The sequence below is a fragment of the Accipiter gentilis genome, chromosome 16, assembly GCF_929443795.1.
Source record: "Accipiter gentilis chromosome 16, bAccGen1.1, whole genome shotgun sequence".
Classification (NCBI taxonomy): domain Eukaryota; kingdom Metazoa; phylum Chordata; class Aves; order Accipitriformes; family Accipitridae; genus Astur; species Astur gentilis.
The window spans coordinates 7,672,120-7,696,157 of record NC_064895.1 but is presented as its reverse complement, the minus strand read 5'-3'; the positions used below and the strand labels follow the sequence as shown (position 1 = coordinate 7,696,157).

Sequence of the window (24,038 nt, the reverse complement as noted above, 5' to 3'; positions counted from 1 at the left end):
CTTTTGGTGCGGGGCTGAGGATTTCCATCACGGGCAGGTTCTTCTTGGCAGGGCCCATGGCTGGGCAGGGCCCCTGCCTGGGCAGGGCCCTGGGGGGCTGCAGGGGGGCCCTAGGCCGTGGGCAGGGTGGGGGAAGCCCTGGAGGAGGCTGGGCAGGGACAGTCAGGTCCATTGCTGCCCCCAGGACCCTGACACCCTCTTGATATGGCTCCTGGATGAGCTAGTGTTGCTTCACTTCCCATGGGTAGCCCTGGGTGGGGGGGGTCCCAGGCCATGCCTCTGCCTGTACCCCAGCTTCTGGAGCGGAGCTGACAGGCTGCGCCCCGCGTGGGACTATAACAACGGGGCGCTCCTTACCTTTCAGGAGGAAATTAGATGTTGTTGCAGGAATTTGCCCGACTAAAAAGTTCAGGATTTGGCCCAAGCTGCTTTATAGACTTTATATGGGGAAATTGCTTCCGCTGTCGCTGAAGCGCGGCCATCTCCTGGGGAAGGCGTTGGCAGTTCGGTTGCGCTCCTGGAATCCTGCCAAGTGGCCCAGGAGTAAAGATCCCCACATCCAACTGAGACTGTCAATGGAACTTATTCAGCAGACGGTAGTTGCACAAGCTGGCACCTACTCAGGACATGGCTGGTAACATTCCCTACTTTTGCAAGAAGTTGTGATCATATTTCTAGTGAGCACAAAGGGGTGTGGGCGCCTCTAGGTTCTTTTAGTGCCATGGTTGGGAATTTGCTTAACTCCGACTAATTGGGAAACGTCCTCTTCCCACCCACACTGCTTCTGGGAGCTCCCTGATCGTTTCTGAGAAGCTTCTATCCAAATACTGGTCAAACTATGCCATGCTTTGGAGAAAGTCCACAGGAGAACAACCAGAATGATTAGAAGTCTAGAAAAAATAACCTATGCAAAAAGACTGGATGAGCCTCCTTTTTTAGTTTAAACAAGAGAGCTGAAAGGAGATGTGAACAAAATCTTCAACAGGCTGCTGCAAAAGTGGGTGAATACAGTCTATTTTTTGTTGTCATGGTGAATTGGACAAGAAACAGTGAACATTAATTTCAACAAGGGACAAAGTAAAAAAGCTTGAAGAGTGGAGAGATGAAACACTTAAAAATGCCCTCAAAGCTGTCAAATTTCCATCCCTGGAAATTTCTGTGTAGATGTTACATGACATCTGCACAGAAGGGGGAAAAATGATCCAACAAATTCTCTTCTAGCTCTATCATCTATGATTCCATAGCTCACACTGTGTGGCTGATAAGATACAGCCTGAGGTACGCATATATATATCAGTGATGGCTCTATTTGTCATAAATTGATGGAATTTTATACATTTGTACATGTACACACACGTCTGTGTATCAAAAAATATTAAACCTAAGTGTCTGAAATATATGGCTAAATATGATTTCATTCTCTGCAGGAATTACTGATTGTAACAAGCTGAAATATGTCTTCAGTAGCGGTGCCATTTTACCAGAGAAGGCATAAGCACTTCGATCAGTCCTATCGCAACATTCAGACAAGATATGTACTTGAGGAATACGCAGCAAGAAAGTAAGTGCCATGTATTTCACATTCAGAGCATAGAGAGGTTTCTATTTTGGGTAATCAGTTCTTAAAATCAAGACATTTAGCTTCCCCCCTCTGCCCCCCAAATTGTGATTTATTCAGAATGGTAATTTTCCAATTCCTTCCATTGGGATGCTCCTTGTCTATAGTCTCCCACCAGTATAGCCAGACTTTATAGCTACGTTGCAACTCATCTACACAGACATCTTAGCTCAGGATCTGTCCTGTTTACTACCTCCAAGTCGGAAATTCTTCCTTTTAGGCTCCAGTTGAAACTCTAACTTAAGAAAAATTGCCATGAAATTTATTGTAAATCACAGAAACAGGTTTTTTTTTACCTGCTCTTCCATACAACATGAGGATGTTCCTTCTCCTGAAGTTGGCTATTCCTAATTATAGTTTTTGTCATTCAGTTTGCTTTTTTAAAATTAAATAAAGGATTAATTCCTTTCATGTGAAATCTCAGAGTTTTAGCCACAAGATACACATTCTTTGTACCTCAAAGCCTGGAGCTTTGAATCTTGGTTGCTTAAGAATCACTGTCCTCCCTTCTCAGTAATTAAGATGCCCAGCTAGCTCTCTAGCTTGTCCAGCTTCCCTTATGAAAGAGAAGAGTTTATGCAGAAGGTTTTATGAAGTGTAGAAAGGCAGGAATATTTAGAAATAGACAAAGTTATACGGATTCTGTGTAATTTGTGTATTAGACAGGCTGGTACCTTCGTGGTTCACTGAAGTGCTATGCTAGCATTTGAATGATTGGAGAAGGAGACAAGTATAAATTTAATAGAACTGAATGAAATAAAATGCCTAATGATCCCCAGTGACAGATGATGGGCATTAAGCCCTTGAAGGACAAGTGAGAATCAGCACCTTAGTGCAGTCAATGAGGAATGCAAAGCAGGTTTCTCACTGAATAGTGCTCAATCATGGTATTCAGCTCATTTAAAGTAATTTCTTTGACTTTTGTGAGTTCATGTTTTACTGGAATTGCTGGGTTTTAACAATGTCTTTTATATTTGAAGGGCTGCTTCCAGACAGGCTGCTTATTATGAATCATCTGGCTTGGGAAAAACGACATGTAGACTCTGTGCCAGGAGGGCACGCACCTTGGCTCATGAAGCAATGCAAGAATCCAGGAAAAGGTAAAGCTCTGTTGGTCCCATCTGACCTGTGTAGTGGCTCTGGTCCCATTTACTATTGCTCTTTTGCTAGGGCTCTTTTCAGAGTCGACAAGACTGGAGGCTTCTCTGTCACTTTTCTTCACTAATCTATTTTGGCTGGAGTACTAAATGACTGAGTGTCACTTTCAATCTCATATTTCAACCCAGAGTTGTTCCCCTAATCCCCACTCTGACCCTTGAAAACAGCTTTAAAACCAAAATAAATTAGAATCTGCCTGGGATCCAAAACTCATTTTTGAACAGATCTACTCCACTATTCCTAAATTCCTGATTTGGATCAATTTAAACATTTTGAGTTATTTCCTTAATATCAAAAGGGCTTACTGTCACATCTCAGTTACAGCCTTGATATGAAATCCTATAGTAAATGTGCTGATGGCAATATTCCTGTTAGTGAATTTGACTGTTTCTGCTCTGCCATGCTCTACAGCGACTGCACCAAAGACATAGAGAATTTATACTACAAGAACAAACTCTGCCTTGTTTGTAGAAAATGTGTTGCAAAAATCATATACATCTGTATGGTTCTGGTACTTTGATTGTTTTGAAATATACATCCTAGAAACAGAATGTTCTAGGAAAATCAAATTAATTTGTATATTCTAATTTATTTTTAAAAAACTGTCTTAAATTTTATCAATATAAAAAAACAATGGCAGAACAAGGCTGGTTTAATGTACATTGAAATGATACAAAGAAATATTTTTAAAATACCAGACAAATAATGTCTTGATCTACTGTTCACTGAACTTCTGCAGGTCTTCTCATTTGCTTCATGGCATGTTGGGTTATGCTTTAAGAGTCTTGCCATGTTCTATAATGACTGTCATGTTAGAAATGTCTGATATTCAGCTCCCTTCTTTTGACCTGTTGACAAGGCAAAGAGTAACATAGGCTGCTTGCTGAATCAGCATGAACAGGAGCTTGAGGTAGCTCCTACTAAAAACATTTATGACTTGGGGTTTATTTTAGGAATTCTGAAAAATTTATGGAGTTAAATTTTCAGGGAACAACCCACAAATTTCTCAAAATGTTGTCTTTTCCTGGTAGTTTCTGTCATACTTCCCACTCACCCTTGTCCAAGGACAGCTTTTTTGCATGCAGTGGTTCACCAAATCCTTGTGAACTCCTTAGTCTGTATCTTTCAGGTGAGGTCAGCTGATAGAGCCCATGGAGCTAGCAGAGCTTCCCAGGTGCTAGAGCCGAGGGCGCACCATAAGCAAGGCCCAACTCTTGTCAGGGTGTGAACAGGCACAGAACATGCCTTATTGTGTCCATGGGAAGGAAAATTAGGGGCCAGAGGAAGCCAGGTAGGTTCTTGATCTTGGTTACCAGAGGACTAAGACTCTGGAGTACCACATCAGTGTGACCACACCAGCTTTCAAGACCTGAAGCTATGGCACCACATATCCAGGGAGAAAGAAAATGAAGGAAAATTCATATTCATTTCACATGCTCATTAGGATAGGCAGATAGACTTTAAGAGTAATTCCTAAACTAGGTTTTACATCTTGCTGATATTGTTTCAGACCCCTCGGTTGTCTAATGTGCATGAGTGACAATCTTAAATCTTCATATTGCTTACTCTTACCTGATATTTTTTCTTGTCCTACAGAACTCATGAACAAAAGTCTCACGCAAGTGATGAGAAAAGGATCCGGTTTGCCAGTGAGTTGTCTGCTTTGGAAAAAGAGATTCACACAGCCAGGCACCGTGCTAGAGAACATCTGGATAGGCTTGCTATACAAAGGATGGTACAGTGCTGAATCTTTTTGTTCCTATCCGAGCAGAATTATAAGATATACTGACATTTAGGCCAAGGGTGATTTAGCATCTTTTAATTTTGTGGATCTAAGATTAGGTCTTCTACCCCATTTGAGTCTGGTGCTAGATGCTTCTTTTTATTTTCCTGTGTTTAATAGGTAGAAGAAAATATGGCTCTGGAAAGACACGCTGTTGAGGAAAGGATAAGTCGAGCTCCTGAAATTCTAGTGCGCCTGAGGTCTCACACTGTCTGGGAAAAGATGTCTGTGAGCCTTTGCTTCACTGTACAAGGATTTCCCACCCCTGTTGTACAATGGTAAGAGACTGGCCTTTCCTAGCCCTCTAAAAATGTTGTTAAGCTTTTTTCATTTGGAAGTTATGGCATAACTGGTAAGTGTCACATACATAATGGCTATGTTAAACCCCCTTTATAATCCTCATAGCTGTGCTGGATCGTAGCAGTTGATACTGCAGTGGAAGGTGTGGGAGGACAGCTTGCTGAACGGCCCTGTGCGGTGTGAGAAGCAAACTCGAGTATTTCAGAAGGCAGACTGTGGAAGGCATTCCAGTCTTTCCAGCTGTTGAGTTCCTTGATGATGAACTAGCAAATGGCAAAATATACAGAGCTCGCAGGCTACTTGCTAAGCCTGGGTAAACTTGCATGGCACCATTGTTGTCACGGGCTGTATCTGTGTTCGCTTTGTGTCACACTCTGTTGAGGTGGACATGAATGTAACATCCCTGAAGCTGCCCTCCTCTCCAGACATGTGCTGTCCTGTATGTCTGAGAGCCCAGGCTCGACTGTGAAGATCTAACCTGAGGCGCAATCCTATTGCTGCTTCCATTGTTTGTGCTGAAGTGCTTTACTGCGATCCAAGACAAAATTTGCTTCCCATCTTGTGTCAGGGCTAGTGGACTGGCGAGTTCAAGTCACGTGCCATCTTCTCTCGACTCACTGCCTACTCTTTTGGTTTGGGTGCACATCTTCTCTTTCCACTTTCTTACTGCAATGGTGGTCCCCCTTTGCCTTCATGGCCCAATGTGTATATATCCATACATACTGGAAAATACTCTATGCAAGTAGAGAAGATTTATAGAGAGAGCTCAGAAGTTAGTAAATGATATCTGGATATAAAAATCTACTAAATTAACACAGTGAATAGTAGCTGATATTAATGAGTTTATTTTTTTCTTTATTGACAGGTACAAAAACGAGGAATTGATTACCCCTGCAAGTGATCCAACAAAGTACAGAATTGAAAGCAAATACGGAGTACATGTGTTGCATATAAACAGGTAGATTATTCTGGGGAATACAACAGTTTTATGTACTCTGCACAATGTTTTTAATATCAAATACAATTAAAAATTCACACAAAGGCTGCAAGAGAGTTAAATTCAGCACACTTCTCTGTTGGTAGTCACATTTAAGCTAAAGAAGATTCACTAAGTAGCTGAATATTAGATCATGAAAATGAAATGAAAAATTAGTTATTTCTGTTATTTAACTCCAGCAATCTACAAGATAGAAAAGAAGGGTTAAATAGCTGAAAAAATGGTAGTTCCTTTTTTATTAGAATTATGTGTTCTCAGCATTCAAAGTGGAAAATTCTCTGTGTATTTTATGATCTTGCCATGATGAAGCTCTTTAAGGTAAGCAAAAATTTAGCTGGTCAGGGCAAGGATATCCAGTCATCAGTATTTGTTTTATTATATGTTAGGTTTTGTTTACTTTTTGATCTCCATATTTTTGTTCTCCGAAAAGTAAGGAAGTGTAAATTTATTATTATTTTTTTAATATTCTAATTTAACTAGTTTTATTTTTCAAAATGATGTTAACATTGTGCTATAGAAAATGCCTGGGTAGAACAGCTTCCCAAAACTAATCCTGTGCTATCCTAAACGTCTGAAGTATTGCATGTTATATGTGACTTGGTATAAGCTTTTTAAAAAAATATAAAAACCCAAAGAAAAATGAGGACATGACTGTGGTATTTAAAAAGAAAATTAATATCTAGAGCAGAGTCACAAGCCCCCCCCCCCCCCCGGCCTTTTAATTTCTCCAGAACATGAGCATTAGCTGTGCTGAAACAGCTGGAGTATTTGTGGCTAACACTTGGCTAGCCAAACATGTCATCTTCTACCCTGTCTCCATCTGTCAGCAGTGAAAGCAGCCCTGAGCACAGCTTTGTGGCATTAGTACAGAAAACAAGTGCACCGCTTCTTCTACTTTTGCAAAGGACTCCTTGTATTTGTCAACCTGCAGCAAAGTCCAGCCCAACTGTCCACCTTTTCAGAGCTCAGGATGGGAAAAGCATATCCCTGTACAGAAGCTGGCAGCAAGAATCACTATGTTGTTGCTTCTTAAGGGATGCTTCTTAAGGAGTAACAGTACTTGTGAGTACTTCTAAGATACTCATAGCCTTCTACCCCCAGTCCACAGATAACTTGCTGACTGCTCTCTGTATCCATGAGATGTCTCAACGCAGCTGATTGTTCTCACCTACATTACTTCCAGACTTAAGAGCAGGAGGTCAAAAGAAAGGGGTTGTCCTCTTACAATCACCTCCCTTGCAGCGGGGGAAATGGAAATTGGTCTCCTTTGTCTGGATGTGTGAGTGACAGTCAGGAATGAAACTTTTGTGACATCCTGCCACTGAGTGACTGTGTTTATTTCCCTTGGTTAGTGTCCATGAGCAACGGCTCGGCGAGTCCAGATGTTGGATATGTAGTACATAGCTTCTTTTTGTGACATTTTTGGAGTAAATAGCTTTTTGAAGAAATGAGAATTGGTGTTGATGCTGCTTTCTGAGCATCTGTAGCAATCAGGCTGAAGGGTACTAATGGCTTACATCCCCTTGGTGCTTTTTTCCCCTTTCCTGTGCTGGTTATCAGTCATGTAGACACCATCCATAATCAGCTTTGGGAGTGTTCAGACCCAGCCATATTTATTCAGACATACCACAGAGTCATTTATTGGCACCCACTCAGGTTCCCACACCCACCCATCATCACCCACTGTTTACTAGTCCCAGACCTGTACGTATTCATGCAGGCTCCCTCATGTTTAACCAAGCTGTCATCTTCAGAGACTGTTGTTCCTTTTCTCTTTCATTCTGGCTGGTAGTGTGGTCTTTTTGCCACCTAAAGATAGCTGGCAGCTTTTCCACAGGTTTCCCTTCTCCACTTAAAAGAATACTGGGGGATTGTAGACCCAGAGTTATGATTTATTTACGGTAAAGTTATATATTAAATTGAAATTTGTAACCTTAAATTTATTTCTTTATTGCTAATCTATTTTATTTCAAAACTTGACCATCAGCAGTATTTTCAGTCCCAAAAGACAGAAAATCTACATGCAGGAAATGGAAGAACATTTTGATAGTACATTACTAATATTAGGTGTTTCTCGTATTGAAAATAATGGATGTAGGTAGTGGTTAATATATATATATATTATTAATGTTCTTGTAAAAACATGTATCAATTAACTCTGGACCTTCCATACATGTCTGTACACATATATCTGGAGTATTATTTTTTTTCCAGGAAGTAGAACTGTTGGGGTTTTCTACCTATCCACTTCTGTGCTCTTCTCAGCTGTTCATACCAAAGTGCTGAGCTGTGTGTCATCTGATCCACAGCCGCTCAGAATGGCCTTGGAATTTCTTGGCTATGTTTCTAGTGCTTCAGTGAAGCTCAGGGAGTGAACTTTTTCCTTCTGCTGCAAGTGTGATATTTATTCCTACGAGTATTCCTTGATCCCAATGGAAAAATTCTTGAGGCACTAAACCCAGAACGTCACCTTGTCATCTTAAAGTAGTAACTGGACACAATTTCATCCCCCACTGTTTGCTGTCTTCCAGGGCCCATAAGCCTATACAGTAACTAGATCATTTTCATTTCTCTGTCTCATATTTTTATGGTGCTCTGTGCTCAATTTACCACATTTTCTGCATGCATTCAGCTCTATCATTATTACACAGTGCCTCTTTCTTGCTCCTTTTAGGCTTCCTCAGTTGGGAGCTTGAGCTCAAGGTCTCCCTTGAGCAGTAAAGAAAAGGGGGTTAGAGTTTCATTATATTTTTTGTACATCTCATAATTATAGGACGAGATATTGCCAGCTTGCACTGGGGTGGTGGTTCATCCCATCTTTCATCTCACTTCTGATATGTGATTCAGAGGAGACTGTGAAGAACCCTCTGAGGGAAAGCTACCAGTAGTTGAAGTGATTGATACATGTCTGAGAATGTGAGGGTTTGTTTAAATTGTATTTCTTTGTCCCACCTAATTAAACTATGGATAGGTACATAATACAAAAAAGATTTCTATATTAGAGGTTGTCAAGATGAGGATATCCTGTTGCTTTATAGCAAAATAAGCAAAATGTTTTCTGCCTTACTGTATATCTTAGTAATTAAAAGTCATAACATTTTGAATTTCTTAGTTGCTGCTACTTGTTTGGCAACAGGTTTTGGTTTTTTCTTTGTTTACTGTGATGCCTCCTTAAATGAATCACTTTGCTTTATGCAGCTGTGAATGGCTACATTACATTTCCTGATATGTTGGCTGGGGCGTAGAGGGGACAGAAGTGTGCTCCTGACTGGGGGCATTCCTCACCCCCAGCCCTCAGTGATGTGACAGGCAAGCTGATGGAGGCTCGACAGTAGAAGGAGCAGGGAACAAGTCTGCTTTTCCAGAGTTCTGTCAGTGTGATGTGGCTGCACAGTCTCACCTATACAAGGCTCGAAGTTTGGCTGTATTTTGTCTTTTATTAGGGCCCTTTCCCTTTCCTGTTTCATTAAGTCATTGCTTAAGAAGTGCCTGTAATTGCAGCAGAAAAGGTTTGTGGCTGCATCAGCAAAAATGTGTGACAGCCAGCAGAGTGCAGTGTAATACCTGCTGCCAGTAGGCAGAGCTAGATCAGGGCTCCACTCCTCAGCACCACCAGCATTGCTTTAAAAAAAAAAAAAAAAGCTTAAAAATTGAATGAACCTTCTCTTCTAACTATTCTCATTTAACAAATGACACTGTGCAGTCTGTACAGCGCTATTTTAGTTTGATTAGGCACAAAAGGCTTGAGATGATTTAATCTGGAGAGATAGAGAATTGTGGTCTGCCCTTTCTCCTGCAGTAGCTGGAAGCAGAACAGAGTAGAGACACTGAGGCAAAGGCAGTCCTCTGGCATAGAAGGCAGAGTCTTTGAGCTGTATAGGGTTGATTGGGTGATAAACTGCAGCTCCCTGGGTTTTGCAGGTATGCAGTACCAGTGAGTGTATAGACAGCAGGCATGGTGTACTTCTGCTCTTCTTTCCTTGCTGAAATGCAAACAAGAGCCCCCAAATGAAATGGTCTGTGATCTTCTGACCTGTCAGTCACTGTCCCCTATAAACTGCAATAGTTGGGAGCTTGAAGAATTGGCCACGTCACTAACAGAGGGTCCTCTCTTCAGTAAAAACAAAACCCAACCAAACAAAAAAAATCAGTGAGATTCAGTGTGACTGGAGAATCAGTACATGAGCTGGTAATCCTGTGGAGTATTGATGTCATATAGCCATAACACTGAAAATTTTGCCATTTGGATTCAAAGGAGGCAATTTTAACTCTGTAATTTACTACGTACTGCTTCCTGTTCTTGACATGCACTGAATTGTGTTCCAATTCAGGCAAAAATGTTATTTCACTCTTAACTCCTGTGTTTAAATCTACACTAGGCAGATGGATGAATATATGCATTTTAAACAGATGTATCTGCCTGGGGAATATTCACCGCACAAACATTAGCACTTCAGAACCTCATGTGGATTCAGGGCAATTTAATTTTCACAAGAAGTATTAGTACCTTGGGACAGATACAGCTCTGCACTCAAACTTCATGCTATCTAAATGTACTCTATGCATATTTTATCTGACCTTTGTAAAGGTTGGAAAACACATTCCCCATCATGATGCAAGAATAACTGCTAGAGAGACCACACCTCGCCTCCTGGGTCCTTCAAATATTGTTTCTATCTGGTGTTGACTCAATGACTTTTACAGTGCAATTTAGGAAATCTAGGGGTTTTAGCATACAGGGAAGTAGATAGTTTCCAGGATAATCCTCAGTCTGAGCATTATGTGGCATGAAAGGAGAGTCAGGACCTTATGGGATTTGCCATCCTGCCCAACTTTCTTCAGAGTGGGTGTTAAACAAATCTGCTGTGTAGCTCTTACCCACTAACTCCACACAGTTCTGATATCAGATTTGAAGGCATTCCACTGAGTACTGGGCTATCTAAGACGGTTTAATGGTTGCATCAGGTTAGAGAACATAGCAAGGAATTGTAAAATGCTTTCAAAGCAATGACCTCCAGAAAACGGGTAGAGTTGTTAGGACCTCTTAAATAGCAGAAAGTGCCTGGCCTGGGGAATTGTTACCTGTATGTTCATAACAACTGTAAAAGTACCTTGTTTCTCTTCATAAAACCAAAGGTTGTTGTGAGAGTGGGGTCAGTCATTTGGTCAGTAACATCTTTCTTTTGTTCCCCCTGAGAAAATTAACTATCATTCCATCACTAACTTTTGTCAAATAGTTGCTTTCAGATATTGAGTTTCTTGGGCTAAAGAAACAACCCTTTTATGAATCTCCTGTCTGTTCTAGAGACTTTTAGGATCATACACTGTTTTCTCTAGCTTGGAGTTGATCAAAACCAGGAAAAACTCATCAAGAGATGTATTTTGCTGTTCCTTATGTGAGCAAAACTATAGGGAGGGGATTGAGATGAGCACAGAGGTACATCCATTTGAAAAGTTAATCAGGCATCTGTCATTGTACTTCTTCTTTTTAGGGAGACAACTTTGCAGTTCGTACACCTCTAAATTTCTGATGCTTTCAGTGGTCTAGCACAGACTGGGGCTTCGCGTTTGTTCAGAATACACGTTTCTATATTTTTCTGGATTATTTTTATGCCACCTTGTGGTTAATGATAATTTACACTTTAGATCCTGAATCCTGTGTAATTCTTACAGAAATGAGTTCCCATTGACTATTTTATCTGTTGTTTTGCTGGAAAATGAAGCCAACACTGAGAGCAGATGATGACTACTTTAAAGTGATAGTTAATCAGAGTTAACCTCAGTTAAGATATACTGATACTTTATCCTTGTTGTCAACACTCTGTAACAACAATGAAATGTTAAAGACCAGCTAAGTTCGATCTGACAGAAGCAAAGCAGCCTAAAGTAATGCTTTGTTTATGTGAGGGAATGGCCTAATACAGCAATGATGGGGTAGCGTTCATCACTCAGTTATAAGTGCTGTATGCTGCCTCAATCATGTCCAGCCCACGGATGGATCCACACCTCATCAGCAAACACAGCATGGCTCCCCCAGCACGTGGCCCGCCAGGTGTAAGTGTGCACCGTCCTCCTTGAGGGTCTGGCTCACCCAGGAGAAGGCTGGACACGTAGGTGGTAGGAAGACACTGTGCCCCTCCGTAGGTCTTTGGGCAGGATGGTGAGTGGCCTGGATTACGGGCTGGAGGGCAGGAAGCCTTTATAGGGCACATATGTGGGGACAAGACCTGCAGGGTACACTATGGCATTTACCTGCCACCAGTGCCCAGGAGCTGCACTCCTGGACTCTCCCTGACATAGCAAATTAAAGATGTCCTCTGCCACAGTGGCCTCCCGGCATGGGGTAGACTAATCCTCTCGTCCTTCAGGACAAGGCTGTCAGGACATCCAGATGGTTTTCTGGAGATGGTCCTTACCATCTCCTGAGCCGTGTCTGGGAATCCCTTTGGCGAGCTCGTGCACACCAAGGCATGTCAAGGGCTGTTCTAGCACATCAGCACTAGAGTGATCGAGATCCAGTTTCTGGGGACAAATGATCTAACACTGTTTAGTTTATTAATAACTAATATAGGTTATTAAATATACTATGTACTATTTACTGTGTAGTCTATATATATCTCCTTAAAGTAGGGATGTAGCACAGAGTGACAAGAACGCCTTACAGTTCCAGTACAGTTAATTCTGCAATGCCCCTTCTTGTAAGACTTTTTTGAGATGCCTTATTTGTTGTTAGCTTGTTTCATTGTAGCAAGACACTGTACTGGGCTGCGGTAAGTGTATGAACTATGTACATTTCAGTATAGAGACATTATAACATGACTTAGGAAAAAAGACTGCACTGCAGTTTTACCTTGCTTTTGGCATTTTATCACCCAAGTGTTAAACAGTGTGAAACTGGGATAGTAAAAAAAAATGTTCTTCTTTTAAGAAGTTAGCGCAAAGAAATGTAGTCAAGTCTGACAGCTTTCAAGCAAGTCCAGAATCAGTTAAGCTTTATATAGATCTGTGAACAGGTATTGGCATTTTTTTGAATCCTTCCTGAAAACAAAAAACCCCATTGAATAATATCGACCCTAGTATTTCAATTGTTTTAAATTGTTTTTCAGACTTACTTGGCCTGTCCAGATTGCAGTAGGGCACTTAAGGGCTTCATACCCAACCGCAGGCTTTTTAGTTGTGGCCTAATCTTAGGACTTACCTCTCTGTCTTTGATAATGAATTGTATGATAAACTTTGTATTTTACTGCTTTGTTTTGTGCAATGTGTGGCTGAAGAGTTGCCTCCAGGAGGAGCTGTTAGATTAGAGAGTTAAATCTCAATTTAATAGAGCTTTCATCAAGTTGTGTTTTAGACATCACAATACAGATAGTATGATTTTTGTGATACGACACTGTCCAGAATATATGCAAGGGCTGAAAAATAGGTGTCTGATGTGCCTGTCACAGTGCTACATACTCCCAAAATTGGCATTCTGTTATGCAATTTACATCAAACACTTTTACATATTCTTTCTTCTCCTGCACCTGGGATATATGACCTGTTAGAAGACAAGTGCAACCAGAATTTCATCCCTTTCATCTGGCAGTTGCCAAGAAGATACAAATTTATCCTTCTGAGAGGAAAATAAGTGCATGCATGCAGAACATTCTATCTCATCACTGGAAATTTCTGAGTGACCTGCATTAAATGCACTACTAAATGAACTACACAGAAGCAGGATTTAATTGTGTGTGTTTCAGACAGCACTCTGATTAGCTGATGGTTCAACCTAATAGAAATGCCAAGAAATAAAAAAAAAATCAACAGTTTTGCTTGACAGACATCTTGTAGAATACTTGACTAATGGAAAAGTTCAAGAAAAAAATGTTGAATTGGGCCAAATAAAAAGTTTTGTTCATTCAAAGCCAAAATGTTTTATTTCATATTAGACCATTTAGTATATCTTGGAAAACAAAGCAGAAGTAAATTCTGAAATAAAATTTTTAATTAAAATATTCGTTCTGAAATATAAAAATGAAATATTCTAACTTTTTTTGAAATTGTTTCTCCATCAGGACTAAGTTCTTTCAACAAAACTGAGGAAATCTCATTCTATCCAAATCTGCATTTTACCAAAAACTAGTCCAAAATATTTTTAACTTTTTCTAGTAAGTAGTCACTTATATTTATAGGAAACTTAGCAAACAAGTTTATTTCAACTGTAAATTTGAGTAATTGCACCAAAAAAGTGTATTTGCACATAATTTAGTTTCTTTTCCTTTCCTTCAATTTTATGTCGATAGTTCTTCTGCTGACTGACACCATTTTAAATAAGAAAAGAATTGGGACATCAAAGTTTGTACCTATATCTTAACATCTGGCCATGTATCTGCTAATGTAACTTCCTCTTCAAGGAAGGATGTAGTGAGACAATCCATCACTGGGTCCTATTTTACATGAAGTAACTGTTTTTTGCTTTATTTTTCATAAAATTGCCCTTGCATAATAAATATCTTCTCTCACTAAAAAATATATCAAGCCAAAACATTTATGCCAATAAACAATTTTGGTCCATTTCCCTGGTTTTGTACCATTTCCTCTGGACTGCCTAAGAGATATGAGAGAGGCAAAAAAATGCCAATATCTGCCTGCTGGGAATAGTCATAGAAGGAGGAATTTTTGCAAGCATCTCATGTACTTTTCTGCCATGTCTCTTTCTTAAAATATGTGGCAGAAGGGCAAGACAGATTAAGGAAGAAGGTTACATACAGAAAGGGAATAGCCAAACTGGCATCCTGCAGCTATCTCCTTTTGATCATTCTCTGAAGGTCATCTCCAGTGTGCTCAAGTTAGTGCAGCCCGCGCATTAAGCTGTGATAGAACTGCAGTAAAAAACAGTACCAGCTTTCTGATTGTCTTTCATAGTCTTGCACTGTGCGACACCAGGGAAGAGCTTTATACACTTTCCTCGGGGTTGAAGTAGCTTGGTTTGTAATATCAATCATTAAGAGAATTTGTATTTGCATAAAAAGTCACCTGTTTTCCTCCTTCCCCTTTTCAGAGCTAATTTTGATGATTCTGCTACCTATTCAGCAGTTGCAACAAATGCCCATGGGCAGGCATCAACTAATTGCGCTGTGATTGTGCGAAGTAAGTCCTACTTTATGATCCAAACAAGAAATAAATATAATGCTCGTGTCATTGAATGCTTATTGTATGTTTATTTATAGGGTTCAGAGATGGTGAAGAGCCCCACCCAGCTGGGATAATGCCCTTCCACTGTAAGCATTTTTTTCTTTTTGTTTAGTTTATGTACTCTTATCAGAGTAATATTTTACAGATGAGAAAATTAGATACAACTTGCTGCTTCTGGCTTTGCTTTCTAAGCAGTCAGTAACAATAGGAGCTGTCCAGATGCTTTTGCTTTCCCAGTTGCATTTCTAGATCAGCATACAGTATAACAGAGCTCCATCTCCTGTTCAGATCACAGTAATCTGTGCCAAGTACAATTTACTTATGCTCAAGAATGTTTTCATTTTCTCATACATAGTGCCCCTGTCATATGATGTTTGCTTCACCCACATTGATGTCCAGTTTCTGGAGAAGTTTGGAGTCACCTTTGCAACTGAAGGTGAAACACTGACCCTGAAGTGTTCTATGTTGATCACCCCAGACCTGAAAAGACTACGACCTCGTGCTGAGTGGTATAGAGATGGTAAGTCAGTACATTGAGTAGGAGCTACCTGGAAAATGCTAGAGGACACATTGAGGACACAGATCAGGCTTAGAACATGACATTCTCAGAATTAAATTTGGAATAGAGCAAACAAATATGTCTAGTTAGAATTTATAGACCTGCACTCTCTTTCAATTAAGTGACTTGGTCAACCTTTCCTTGAGCACACATTTACAGCAACAGGAAGTAATCTCGTATTATCTAATAACACAATAGTTAGAGCATTTGCTGACTAGGGGGAGATCCAAACTGACTTCCTAGATTTGACCATGATTTATAATTGCATGCTGTGACCACTGGGTACGCACAGAGCACTAAATTAAAGTTTGGAGCACTGAGGTGTGGGCGTGGGCCTCCACTTCCATCTTGCTCCAGTATTTATTGTGAATTTCATATTAAAATCAAAGTAATGTATAGTTCAGAAATACTTCTAGGAGCCAGGCCTGAAATACATGCCTCTGCTCTGCTGTTTAAGTGTCATGTTGGTAGGCTGCTTTCCTTGCACCTTTTGTCAATGAAAATCTATGCTATGCCAAGTGAAGCGGTCTTAGCAGGAAGTACTGAAAATAGCATTGCTGAAGCATGTCATATACTCGGGTGGATGGTACACAAAGCCTGCATGAATAGTGTTTGTTCACCACACCAAAAAAAGGTCTAGAAACATAAAATTAACTACTTAAAGTTTAACAGATAGCAGGCCGGTCTAGATATTTAGCTCACCACTTTTCACCAAGCACGATCTCTGTGTAGGATTTTACAGTAAATATTCTGCCTGTGTATTTAAGGAAAGCCTTGGTTATTTGTGAATGGTGAGACCTTTCCCCAGAAGGACCACATTGGAGAATGGTGACTCCCAAGATTGATTTTGGACTGGTCCCAGGCAAACTGGCAGAAATTTCCATAGCTGACAAAACGTAATGCAAAAACTAAGAAGTGACAGTAAGATTAATAGGGCAGTCAAGAAAATTCAAAGTTAGGAAAATCAGAAAAAGGATACTTTTACTGCTGCTAATTATGCCTTTTGTTTCATGTATGCCGTTATTTTACATAGATTCGCATCTGATCCTTCAGGGGAAGGACTGCTACTTACTGTCTCATTACTATTTCTCTGTCATGGTGGATACTTCACTGTGATGGAACTATTAGATGTTACTAAAACAAAAATTATGAAATAATAAAAATGGCTTTTTTTTGTTTGGTGAATAACCTAAAATCTAAGGCTCATCCTTGGACCCAGATTCTGTTCCCACTGAATTGTATAGGGATTTTTAATCATTATAAATAATAGCTCACCTCATCAGTTTCAATGGTACATTTACTTTGTCTCCTACTGGGCCCAGTTTCTCAAGGTGCCAAACCTCTGAAAATTTGGGTTTGGAACTGCAGTTGTGAAGAAACTGCTAATTTTCAAGGGATGCCCCATATTGTTCTACTTTTCATTCAACATGATTTTTTCTTGCACTATGGACAGGTGTACAAAAGCTTATGGACCTTTCAGTTTAACCCTTCACGATGCCAAGATAATTCCCTCTTGATATGTAACAATATTATGCTCTTTGTTTTCCCCCTTATTTGACTTAAGTTTACCTTCTATGTGAAAGCCTGAGATGAAAACTTGGTCTCTTTAAACCCAATAGGTTTTTGCAGTGAGTCGGATAGGCTTTCATCCCATTATTCTACTTATGTTGCAGGAAATAAGATGTTACAAACAAGTTTAGATTTGTCCTTCATTGCACGTACATAGATCACAATATTTCCAAGAGGTGTACAGGTGCATCAACTGGCAGAACTTGTTCCCAAACAGAACAGGAATTGATGCACTGTGAACCTTTCCTATGTGCTACAGTTCCCTGTGTTGAGTCTCTTGAGAGCTGGAGGCAATGCATAAATGTAAACAATGAGAAGGTTAATAATCTGTTCAACATCATGTGCTTTAGATGTTCTGGGGTTTTTTTAGAGGTAATACTTAATTCTACTCTTGCATTAAGACAAACTGTATTTTTCCTAAAATTTTTTGGTTTGTGTTAATCAAATAATATAACAACTGAAGCCCTGAGATGGATACGTATGATTTACTTCTAATAATTATACACAAGAGAAATATGTGTTTATCCAGCATTAATAAGCTTCACGCGAGTGAACCTTATTGAGGATGTCTACTAAACTCCTAGGGGCATATAAGTCAACTGAATTAAATCCTTTAAAGTGGTTTGGTATCTGACAAACATGAATATGATATCTATAATTCAGGGCCCACTTAGAACAATTTAAGATACTAAAAGAACTAAATCAAAATAATAGTTCAGGAACATATATCTAATCTGGATATGAGTTCAGCTGGTAACAGGAGCTTTCTGTTACTGATCTCTGATGTAATATAAACATTATAAAGCTATATGCACCAGCATTCTGCAGCCATTTATACTGTAATCTAGAATAAAATAATTGAATTCAGAGATAAAAATCATGGAGTGTAGAATTTAGCTGAAACTTCAGCAGACCAAAATACACGATGAAAAGAAGCTTCAGTATATAGTAATTCTCCACTCTTTATATGAGTTTTCAGCAGAGTAATGTTTTAGGAAAATTATCTCATGTACTGAAAACAGCATGTGAGTCTTGAGTCACACTGCCTTGGAGGGTTAGTCTCCTGTAGGTTTGTTCTTTGATAAATCCTGGGAGAAGTGACAGAGCAGAACACGTGAACAGACTGACAATTTGAGTGCAGTAGTAAGCCCTGTAACTGTACTATTATTGTGATGGCAGGTGCATGAATACCTGCTCTATTAGAACTTCGGAATATGTTTGTGTCCTCCAAAATTTACTCTTCTTCTTGGCTTATCTAGAAAGTCATCCATCCAGACTGCATTAAAAAAGAGAGCTGCTGCTTTCTTAGGGGTTCTGGTGGGTCTTTGGCCTTGTGTGAAGGAGAGTTTTTCTGCTCTTACTAAAGACAACTGCCTCTACAGTTTCTGATCCCAGGTACACATAAAGGGTGGAAATGGATGATTCTGGCCTTCACAGACAGTACAAGCTTCCCTACAGTTTCTGTATATTCTAACTAGAGTGTCTACCATTCCACTCAAGCTTGGAGTCTAAATAAGTGACCTGCTTTTCAGAGGTGCTGGTCACTCAACTTTGTTTTCAGGATTTTCCACAGAACTCATGTATTGGTTAAAATTTCTAGATGAAGCTATTTTCTGATTTCAGTTAAAGTACTTCATGTCTCTCTACACAAAGTCTCAGTACCATTGTGGCATGCCTGACAGAAAGGGGACATGCAGATATTCTAGATAAGGATCTCATGATTAAGGACTTCATGGGAAGGACTGTACGCTTCTCAGAAAACAACTGTATGCATAGGTGATTTTGTAATTTACTGCTGTAAGTTTTAGTAGTGTGTGTCTTCCAGCTGCTTTATTATCTGAATATGTGTCATTTTTGTATACCTTCTTAAGCAATACAGCTGGTAGGTGGGAAAACTGATTTCTTTGCAATTGTTTGAGTGTCTGCTCCAAAGTGTATTTAAGCAATAGAATAATGAACATTTATAGATATTCAGCTCCTTTAAATACTGTTCTGCTGCATTAATTACAATAAATTAGTATGCAATAAGTCTTAGGGAGTTAAAAATAAAAAAATAATCCAATCAATTATTAAAAAAGGTGATATGAGAAAGTCCCTTGGCTAGCATAAAATATCCTGCTCATTCTTTTGCTCTGGTTTCACTAAGCAATCAGATTAATTTGCATTAATCATGGGTCACCACCTCTCACCTGTGAGAGATTCAAATTTAATTTTATTCACTGCTCAACAGGCGTGACTTGAAGATTTAAATTTGGTGTATATTTATAGCAATCTTCAGATTAAATTGAAATCTGGTCTTGAAAGTTGAAGGAAGAAATTGAGTAATCTGACATTTGACCTGAATGGGTAGCAAAACTTATAAAAAATGAAACAAAGTTCCACCCTGCATTCATTACAGGGTATGGCAGGTTTTCATGTCATTGTTTCGAAATGTGGATAATATTTTTCTCTGTCAGTGTATTAAAAATTGTAGTGCTAGAAATTCTGTTGTTGGCACTGCATAGGTAGTCTGAGACCTCATATTCTCTAAAATTCACTGATCAAATAAGTTTAGAGAGATGCAGCTTACTCTCTGTAGAGTTTTCATAGCATCAAAGCACCATCACTACGAATAAAGCTGGCATAAGGGTTAGCTTGTGCCCCTGATTAGCACAGAACTGTACTAGGATGTAGGTTGTTCTGGCCAGCATAGTAATGTGTCTGGTGGGTCTTCTCTTCCAGATGTGCTGATAAAGGACTCCAAGTGGACGAAGCTGTATTTTGGAGAGGGCCAGGCAGCTCTTTCCTTTACCCATCTGAACAAAGATGATGAAGGTTTATACACCCTGCGGATGGTTACAAAAGGTGGAGTGAGCGAATACAGTGCATACCTGTTTGTCAGAGGTAAACTTTTCATCTCTTTCCTGAGGAGAAATTAAAAAGAGCAGTAGAAAGATTAGTTTTATTAAACAATCCCATGTAATAACTGAAGTACAAAAGAAATCCAGACTTGTGGTATTTCATAATAATTAGATTTATATAGTAGTCTGTGCTAGAAAAAACAGTCACCTTACATGAATGGGGAGCTTCAAGAGGAGCATGCTCCTGAGGACATTTTCTTTCCTGAAGAACCAGAGAAATCATTCTTGTGAAGAAACAGCTTGTTCCTTTGCTGTCTCCTTTCCCAGTAGGAAACAAACATCTCTGCATACTACCAGTCCTCACTGTGATGGTTTTAGCTCTAGAGATTGCCAACTGGGAATGAGCCTTGCTGGGCATTCTCATATCCTGTGCCTGGCCTTAGGAAGAGGCACAGGAGAAAGCAAAAGAAATATTCCCACCACTATACCAGTCACAGTCATCTCAGTAATCAAAGAAAAGAAGCAAAGTAAGAAATTAGCTCACTGAAGAAATACAGTTTTCACAAGGGACATAGATAAAAGGAGGTAAATGTATTGTAGTAGAATAAAGGTCAGAATTTTCCTTTACATTTGCATCCACAACTCTCAGTGAAGTGAGAATGAGCTTTCACATGCACCTGTGAGCAGAACTTAATTTTCACTTTTTTATTTTTTTGTTGAAAGGTGAAAATATCTCTGGCTAAGCAGTTCTTTCACTTTCCTAAATACATTGGACAACACCCTTGATGGTGGCAAATTGGAGCAGCCCCACTGAAGCCATTGGAGCTGTATTAATTTTAAACTTTGTTCTTCTTGGAAATGTATTGGAATATACGTCTGTTGCAGAAGTGTCAGCCAGAGAGAGTTTGTGTGGGGTGGAGGGACATGAATGTTTTTTCAGGGGCCTGAGATCCATCTTCCTCACAGGACTAGTGCAAGGACTTCATCAGCTTTGCAATACGTCCTGAACAAGCCACTCTATCACTCTGATCTCATTGGAAACAATTTGCTAAAGCTTTCTATTTCCCAATTACCTTCTAAGAATGAAAGTACCCAGGTGAAAAAGGCCCACTAATTTATAATAAGTTTCCTAGAAGTTTTTGTTGTAGTGGTGGGTCAATTTTAGGTACTTCTATTATCCATTTTATACTATGTTTGATCCCTTTGAATGCACAGGACCCTGGACTTGAGCTGTGTCTTCTGGAGTCTCTAGTGTCCTCTGTTGGCCTTCCTCTTGCCTTTCTTCATGTAGGCTGTGGTCTGATGCTGAGCACCAGCCACCTCACAACTGACTGTGGTTAGACTCTATAAATTTAGACTATACACAGGGTGTTTTTGTATTATAGAAAGAGGCAGGGAGCTTCACATGTTAGAAGACTTCCCTAGGAGTTGTGGGTCCACATCAGTCAACACCTCCCCAAATGAAGCCATGTAAGGGTATCTTAATGGTGGAACATTGATTACCTATGCCTGTTGCTATTGTAAGACTATAAATAAAAAGTAGGCTTAGAAACGTACCGGACTTTGCATATTTTTTATTCCTTAAGAGATTTATTTTCCTCAGCTACATTTTCTTTATTGAGTACCTTGGTCTGATCAGTAACCTACAGCTTTCGGTGAGAAACAGCATCAAAACCACATGGGCTAGTTAGGCTTTTAATTCTCATGAAAAGTAATAGGTGTTTGATGCCTAAACTGCTTTTCTGTCCTCAAAAAAGTCCCTGAGCATTTTTACCTATGTGGAGATATAGACACTGTGGGCCTGATTCGTTAGTGCAGTGAATTAGCATCTAATGAAATCTTTGGGCTCCCATTCATATAAACAAATAGCACAGTGAACTGGAAATCTTCCCATTTGTCTTTGTGATAGACTTCAGAGGAGTCAGGGTCAAAACTGATTTATTTTTATTTGTGGTCCAGATGCTGATGCATTGATCGCAGGAGCACCAGGGGCGCCGATGGATGTTAAATGCCATGATGCTAACAGAGACTATGTTATTGTTACCTGGAAACCACCAAATACAACCAGTGAGAGCCCAGTCATTGGATATTTTGTTGACAAGTATGTAAACATTGGGATTTTAAAAATTTTGTTCATTGTCAAAAACATATATATACTAAAGAAAAAAAAATTGGCCTTATATCCTTCAATACGTGGGTTCTTTAGATATATTTTTACAGGCCCGCGGCACTGGAACTCAGTTGCCTACTGCGTTAAATTACTAGATTGTTCCCTGGCAAACTTTTAGCCCAGATGATCTAGTACCTTCCCAGGCAATTCTGGCCACAGTCTGGGAGTTAGCAAGGGCCAGGGGCCATTCCCCGTAATCATTTGCAGGCAGCCACATTTTATCAGACACTAAAAATGTTCAATAGTATGGATGTGGCCAAATCAGAGAATGAGCCCTGGCAATATTTAATTTATAGAAGCCAGAATCCATGGTCATCTTGAATTAGATTTAGTCTCTTTAATCTGTATACTGCAAAAGCTGAAATCTTGGAGTTATTACATTACCTTTTTATTTCTGCCTTAACTGTGGTACACCAGGAGCTGAAGGCATGGGCTCCCAGGAGCTGGTAGTTTAAATCAGAATGGCAGTCCTCTCTCCTCCAGTCTGCTTTGCACTTTGGGGTTTCAGTTCAGTGCAGGCAGCTGGGGAACAGGGGATCCAAGTGCTGTTTTGCATGTCTCTTCCACTGAAGTGCATGCTTGCCCCTTGTAGCCAGAGCAGAACATCTGATCCTTAGTGTCTGAAACTGTCAGTCAGCAGAAACATTACTGAAATTATCTCATAGTGTACACTGCTCCACACTTAAAAGCAACATTTGCAGCTCATTGCTATTTGCTATCCTGTAATTTGGTTGAGTTCAGTGACAACTGTCTGGGAATTGCTGGAAAATGTTGACTTATGAATGGCAGTCAGTATGAGGAAATTTAACTTAAGCCCTGGGGACTCTACCATTTATATCCAATTTGGACAGTGCATAGATCATGGGAGTATTTCACCTATTTTGTGTATAATCTAGTCAGCTGTGCTTTTTGACATTTTGCTTGGATTACTGCAGTGCCAAGGAGCGCTTGATCATGACCCTGTTTTTCCTGATACTGTCAGGGCAAAAGGCAGTCTTCTCCACAAAAGTTTATCATAGTAGGACACAAAACAGATACATACATACAAAGGAGCCAGTATGAGGACATGACTCTGCTTCTTGATGACTTCTACACTCTGTGGCCCAACCATTGTTGGAGGGAAACACACAAAGATGCTTGCTTAAAAATATGACAAGAAAGAGATGGAAAAGATTAGGTGAATGTTGCAATTTCAGCATGTTCTGTGGAGACGCATGTTAAAAATAAAAGTGAATAACTTGTTCTTTATATGACAAGGAAGAGAACCAAATGGAAGTGAAGCAGAAAGTTGGAAAGGCCAAAAACCATGCAAGAAAAATGACCTTTGCAATTACATTATGAATAAATATAAGCAAGGTGGGAATTGGTTGTCTGATCAGAGGAAAGAGTGTATGAAGTGTGTGATTTTCATTAAAAGCTGTATGGTTTAGTTCCTAAACTTAGTGAGGATGACTTCTGTGATTCCGACTTGGTGTGTGTAGGATGGTATATATTTATTGTGGGATGATACTGATAAATGCTGTCTTCTGCTACTCCAAGATGTGAAGTAGGTTTGGAAAACTGGGTCCAGTGCAATGATGCTCCTGTAAAAATCTGCAAGTATCCTGTGACTGGTCTTCAGGAGGGACGGTCTTACATATTCCGTGTGAGAGCAGTGAACAGTGCTGGCATTAGCAGGCCTTCTCGAGTCTCTGAACCCGTTGCAGCTCTTGATCCTGTTGACCTGGAGAGAACACAAAGTAGGTTATGCAAGGCTGAAACAGATGTTGAATATTTGATTTTTTAATTTTTTTTTTAAAGATTCTGTTTGCTTAGTTAAGCTAAGGACCTGAGTTTATTTCTTCCTTTGATTGAATATCTCGCTAATTTC

General features: G+C 39.7%; 1 protein-coding gene across 1 annotated transcript in view; it reads left to right on the top strand.

Moving 5' to 3' along the window:
* Positions 1–24,038, top strand: part of MYOM2 (myomesin 2) — a 74,222-nt gene that overhangs the window by 1,280 nt on the left and 48,904 nt on the right. Inside the window, exons 2-12 of the mRNA XM_049818658.1 lie at positions 1,428–1,561; positions 2,599–2,718; positions 4,373–4,511; positions 4,680–4,837; positions 5,725–5,817; positions 14,897–14,985; positions 15,066–15,116; positions 15,386–15,550; positions 19,880–20,041; positions 21,958–22,099; positions 23,708–23,907. Of these exons, the coding sequence (XP_049674615.1) occupies positions 1,455–1,561; positions 2,599–2,718; positions 4,373–4,511; positions 4,680–4,837; positions 5,725–5,817; positions 14,897–14,985; positions 15,066–15,116; positions 15,386–15,550; positions 19,880–20,041; positions 21,958–22,099; positions 23,708–23,907 (1,426 nt within the window). The 5' untranslated portion in view covers positions 1,428–1,454. The remainder of the gene's footprint in view (positions 1–1,427; positions 1,562–2,598; positions 2,719–4,372; positions 4,512–4,679; positions 4,838–5,724; positions 5,818–14,896; positions 14,986–15,065; positions 15,117–15,385; positions 15,551–19,879; positions 20,042–21,957; positions 22,100–23,707; positions 23,908–24,038) is intronic.